The 5,922-nt window shown below is 34.8% G+C and overlaps 1 protein-coding gene across 1 annotated transcript; it reads left to right on the top strand.

Annotated features, from left to right (window-relative positions):
• The first annotated feature begins 309 nt into the window (after positions 1 to 309).
• On the top strand, positions 310 to 1,540 carry LOC117907341 (putative protein TPRXL). Its single transcript, XM_034820845.1, has one exon. It carries the CDS (start codon positions 401 to 403, stop codon positions 1,304 to 1,306), a length of 906 nt encoding a protein of 301 aa, XP_034676736.1. The 5' UTR covers positions 310 to 400; the 3' UTR covers positions 1,307 to 1,540.
• The last annotated feature ends 4,382 nt before the right edge of the window (positions 1,541 to 5,922 follow it).

The raw sequence follows: 5,922 nt of genomic DNA, 5'->3' as shown, positions 1-5,922 counted from the left end.
CTACATTCTCACCGGGCCGGGCCTGAACCATTTGAACAAACGAACGATAGAAGGGTGGTGCAGGGAACCGGCGAAAGGCAGACCCCACAGTGTGTTGAACGGTTAAAATGTCCACTCTAAAGTGGGAAATGCATGGTAAAAAGAAAAGGCCACCACCATCATCTTTCCTCTACATAACCGTTGGGCAACGGACTCATGCCCGGCAACCAAATTCAAATATCTGAAAAGAGAGTAAAAAGCAAAAGCCACCCAACCTTTCCCTTTCCCTTTCCCATTTATATGTATACATATATGTCTAGCTGCAAAATTCTAGGCACTACCTATCCTTGTTCTCTCTATATCTAAGTTTTGTTCTCATCGATCCTTCGTCTTTCTATCTGAATCAAAACACAACAATTTAATGGGGTCTTGCATTAGCAAATGCAGGCCAAAGACAGTGTCTGAGGAAGAATGTGAAAATGTCCAAGACAAGCTTGTGATCTCACTGGCACCCACATCTCCTATTTCTGTCCTTGACATCAAGCCTCCTTCTCCCTCTCCTTCTCATTCTACCTCTTCCTTTTCTTCCTTTTCCTGCACTACTAGCAACACTTCTAGCTCCTGCTCGTCCTCAAGCTCATCTTCAGTCTTGAGCTCCAAGGACAGGTCTTTTTCCAATGAGTTCTTGTGGGCTTGTGTCAAAGAGAACCCGCATGTGATTTGCACAGACCCCATCAAGGAAAGTCCCGTGAAGTCTGTGTCTGGTAAGTTTCATGCCCCCAAATTAGTGTCGCCGGCTAAATCATCAGTGGTGGTGCCTGCTAAGCAATTGATGCCACAAAGGGTGGTTGGGTCCACGCCGCAGAAGAGAGTTCGAGCAAGTTCGCCTGTTCTAGTGAGGCAGAAGAGCTTCAGGAGAGAACCCGAAAGACCAAATTCTGCATATTCGCTTCCAAGTAGAACTTTAAGGTCATCACCATCTCCCAGCAGGAGATTTGAGGGAGATAAATGCAGGGGGATGTTGGCAAATGCACCACAAGAAAGTGTTTGCAAGCGATCCACTAGTCCAAAGGGAAATGCAGTTAATTCTTCACAATCGTCTGCGAGGAAGGGATCAGTGAATCTCAGGCCACCCAGTCCAAACAACAATTCAAGCCGACATCCCCCATGTTTGAGGAATAGAGAGATGGGAGGTCAGCCCAATGTTGGTTCCAAAATCGGTGAAATTGCAGTAGGAGAAGTGCTGTCTAACCTAGGTATTGACTCTCTGCCTACGGAGGACATTGACAATCCTCTTATCTCCTTGGATTGCTTCATATTTCTGTAGAAGCGAGTGTGCATGCATATTAATCTATGTTGTGGTGTTTATAAGTTTTGTTTTTGTCTTTTTTTGGTGGACTATTATCTACCACTTAATTCATTCATGAACAGGTTTGAAAATGATCATCTAGATCAAACACCGGTATTGTATTTTTTCAATTTTTTATTTTTTATTTTGTGAGGTTATTTTGCATAACAAGCTCTTCAATGATATCACATCCTAGTGACTTTCATAAACCAAGTTTTATTGTTGGTGGGTTAATTTTGCCCACATTATATGAGATGGTCACAATATTGATTCTTGTTTCTGCTCAAGCATAAAGTCCACAGAGACAGTCACATAGAAGGTGCATTGCACACAAAAATCAAACAAAAAATGGTGCAGTTGCTAGAATTAGATCAATATTCCAAAGCGAAACTGCTTTCATCTTAACCCAGATCGGCCCTGCTGTCTAGCTGAAGAAACAATCATGGACCATGAACATATTCTCTTGGATCTATGAGAAAGAAGCTTAGGTAACGCAAAAGAATATTGGTTAACTTCAAATCAAAATATGGTACCAGATATTCAAAGCCAATCATCCATGTATCATCTAAAAATTGCCCTTGATTCACCTCTTCTCAGTGGCTACCCTTGACAAGGACACGCAACTCCAGTAAAGAAATTTTATCAATGTTCACCGTAGTGACACGGACACCTTGGCCGGAAAAAACAATATTATTGATTTTGCTGCAAGAGGAAAGAGGCGTATCTCTACAATGATTTGTTTCAAATTTTTAGCAGCAAGTACTTTCTTGTAGAATACGTCCAAATAAAACCTGCAGTTCACGGGGAAAACTGAGATTTCAAAATTTTTCTTCCGCCAAAAATTTACATGATTTCTAAGTACTTCTGAAATCAAGTACCTTCAAAGAATCAAAGAATGCCACTGGATACAATAGCTATCATTCCAATGAGCCAGTTTAATTAGTGAACCTAATACCAAAGTTTAACAAGGGAGGTCCAAGTGTAGAATTGATCGATCTTGAGATAGGAGATACTCCACTCTTTGCCATTCTTCCAACTGCCATATATCTTGAGCAGAATCATGAAACTGTTCCATCCAGAAAAAACAAACAGCTCCAAAAGAATGCATATGCATGTGCTTTAATCAATTTTAATCGAAAGACTTTGTCACTAAATCATATGATTATTAAATAAGCCATCATTAAGTGGTTATGAAAATAATTCTTGTTCAAGTTGCTTCTAAAGGTACTTGGAAGTTTTCAAGAACTGGACCCAGAGAAAAATATATTCACCGAACGACGCTAAAAACTACAGGCACTGCTGCTCCACCAATACCCAAGGAACAACTGTTTAATTATGTCTCAGAAAAAAGGTACTGGCACGTCGCCTCTTGTCCAAGGAGCTGTAGTAGGGGTAAGTGTGGTCCAAATAATTCTGATGATTCAACTTTATTTTGAAATTTGCAACACCTAGTTTGATTTCTTTTCCACAGTTCAGGTGGGTTTCTTTGACCAAACATGTATTCACATAAAGAGTTTATATGTTTTACACAGTCCACCTCTAATTTACGTGTACCGAAATGAGCATTGTTTCAGAAGAATAAATCAGTACACTTTTAAGTCTAAATTTTATTTTGAAACTCTGACCTTAAACCTTAAACTTTCTTACCAAAAAGTAATAAATTTTTTTAATTATATAAATATATTTTAAAGTTACAAAGATTTATTAAATCAAGAGCATATATAGATAAAAGAAAGTTAATCGTTACAAAATAATATTAGGATGAGCATCAAAGCTGATTTGATGAGTGCTTTGAGCTGCCATGGGGCAATATCTACATGGGTTAGATATGAGATTGCTTCGCCATAATTTGGACCTAGATAAAACCATTGATGTAGGATAAAAATAAAACTATAGTCCTCAAAAATACCTTCAGAAGGTCTTTGTAACTTAAATTATAATTTTAAATTATTGATAGCTTAATTCTTTAAAGAAACTACTAGAGTTTCTTACTTTGGATTCTAAGTTTTGATGGGCACTAGGAAGAGCTTGATTGGTAAAAACAGTAAATATAGATAAGCTTAAGTACTTTGGAAAAATATTATTGGACTCACCAATAATTGTACTAGTAATTTATAGGTAAAATTATTTGTGAAAGATAAAGATTTCAAACTAAATGGAGAATTATCTCCAATCTATTTTGAATCAATTTAATTCAAAAACAAAATTTCAATTTTATGAAATCTTATCTACTTATCTATTCCCTTTTCTTTAACCTACACTTGGACGATGAAATTAAAAGAACAATTAAATTTTAACATCTCATACTTGTCCACATTGAATAAAACTTCTATCTCCTTTTATTTTATTTAGTCTTGCATGCATGAGTCCTTTTCATTATACAAAAAATGGAGCATGCAACGTGATAATAAGTTGTAAAGTAGGAATGTTTATGCTAAGTATTCATCCATCTCACTAGCACAACACATCACTAAAAGAAAAAAATTCTTGTTTGTACCCTAAACTTGTCAATCACACTAGTTGAAACATTTTGAAAAACCCCTCAATGAATCATATCTCAATTAAAAAATGTTTAACCTCAACTTATATATATATTTGTACTTATAATTATATGAAACACAAAGTCGATATAATTGTTCATACTATGAGTTAAAAATAATGGTGTGTTACTAACAATCTTCCCTAACCAATCATGTCAATCCTAGTGCCCACTATAGAGTGAGTGTGTCACTCTCTAACGTTGTATGAATTGTAGTCTACACTTGCCTCGCTAAGCGCTTAACCTAACTTTCTTAGCATAGTCACTCGTAAAGTACTTTCTTAAGATCTAACATTCGACTTTGTTTAGGCTATATGCATTTGAGAAATAGTTTCTATGAAAAAAATGGCTAATTAGATCATGTAAATCACCAAAGAATGAGGCAAATTTGGTGTTAAAAAATTTTAAAAAATAACCAACCAGAAACAAAAAGACGTACAAGAAAAAAGTAGCAAGATAATAAATAAAGGATAAGATGAAGAAATATGCAAATTATTTTATTGTGGTTTGACAATCCACCAACATCCACTCTCATCAACCTCCTCACTGAGTAAGGTTCTACTAACAAAGCCTAAAACACAAGCCTTCAAGCTTTATAATTGGATTCATGTGCTCCAATGGACACTTATAATCCTTTCAAGTATTCCTACATGAAGTCTCTTCACTTAAAATGAGTAGATAATGAAGATTTTAATGCTTCTAATCCTAGAAATAAGTTTGGCTCACAATACAAAGGAAACTAGGATGGTTTTGAAAAGTGTACTTAATTGAATTTCCAAGTTAGAAATCAATACACTTAGATAAAGAGTTTTGAATAAGAGAAACATGGTTTTTCTAACTGAATGCAAATGTTCACTACTTCATAAATGTTTTGAAGCTCTTCAATTTATAGGTTTTGATTTCAAAAACCCAAAAAGCCACATAAGACCGTTGATTGGTCAAGCTTTTGTCCAATCGATTAACTAATTATTGGGTATATATTAAATACTTTATAAGTGACTATTAAGGTCTTTGAGTTTAGTTGGAAGTTTGATCGACCCTTTATAGGCCCTCAACTAGTCTCTGACTTGTTGAGGTTATGTCTTACTAACTACACCCTAGTTACTAGAAAAAATAGAAGAATTTTTGCAACCCTAGACTGATTAAGTCCAATCCATTGAGCCAATTCCCTAAATGGTTCAACTAGTTTCAAACGCTTTCGACCAATTGTACTTAATAATGCCTAAAAAGACCCGGTTTGAGGTCTTCTAACAACTTGTGTAACAATTTTTAAAACCTTTTAAGGGGTCAGTTTAGACAAAATTTGGCTCAAGGTTTTGAAATAAAACAAAGATTCATCAATTTTCGTGATAAAGCAATGTTTTTTTTTTTTAAGTTTAAGAAATGATGAAAATTAGCTTTTAAGTGCATAAGAAAAGTTTTAAACCTAAGTGTATCAATAAATACCATTTTACAAATTGTCCTTGGTTACTTCAAGTCTTCAAGAGATTCGAGTCTTCATAATATTGACTTTTTTCCATAGTTGCTTGACCTTTCTTTAGACTTTCTCTTTTAAACCTAAAAATTTCACTTAGTTTAAATTGTGAGTAGACTTGAATTTATTTTGTAATAATCAAACACTTGATTAGGAGAACTTTTGGGTTAACAATCTTTCATTTTATGATAATAAAACTAAATTATCTAGGGAAGAGACTCTACTCAATAGATGGATAAATTAATCAAGTAAAACTAAACAAGTGTGTAAAGATTTATGAAAAAATTGAAAATAGTAGATATAAGTGCAAAAACATCCATCCAACAATCATCTAATAACTAAACAATTGCCATAGAATGTGAACAACCAAAATATCCATCAAATATATATCAAAAGCAAAGTAATTAACGTGTCCAAAGCAAGTATAAGCAAAACATATCAAAAAGTATATCTATCTAACAAAGTCCAAAATGCTTCAAAATGTATCCTTGGTCCCTAGATATGTATGTGCAAATATATCTCCCCATTTGACAACATCAAATCGAGGACAAAAACACTGTAAGGTCAACTCAAGGTTGAGGA

The sequence above is a fragment of the Vitis riparia genome, chromosome 18 (assembly GCF_004353265.1).
Source record: "Vitis riparia cultivar Riparia Gloire de Montpellier isolate 1030 chromosome 18, EGFV_Vit.rip_1.0, whole genome shotgun sequence".
NCBI lineage: Eukaryota > Viridiplantae > Streptophyta > Magnoliopsida > Vitales > Vitaceae > Vitis > Vitis riparia.
This window is presented reverse-complemented; position numbering and strand designations above follow the sequence as displayed.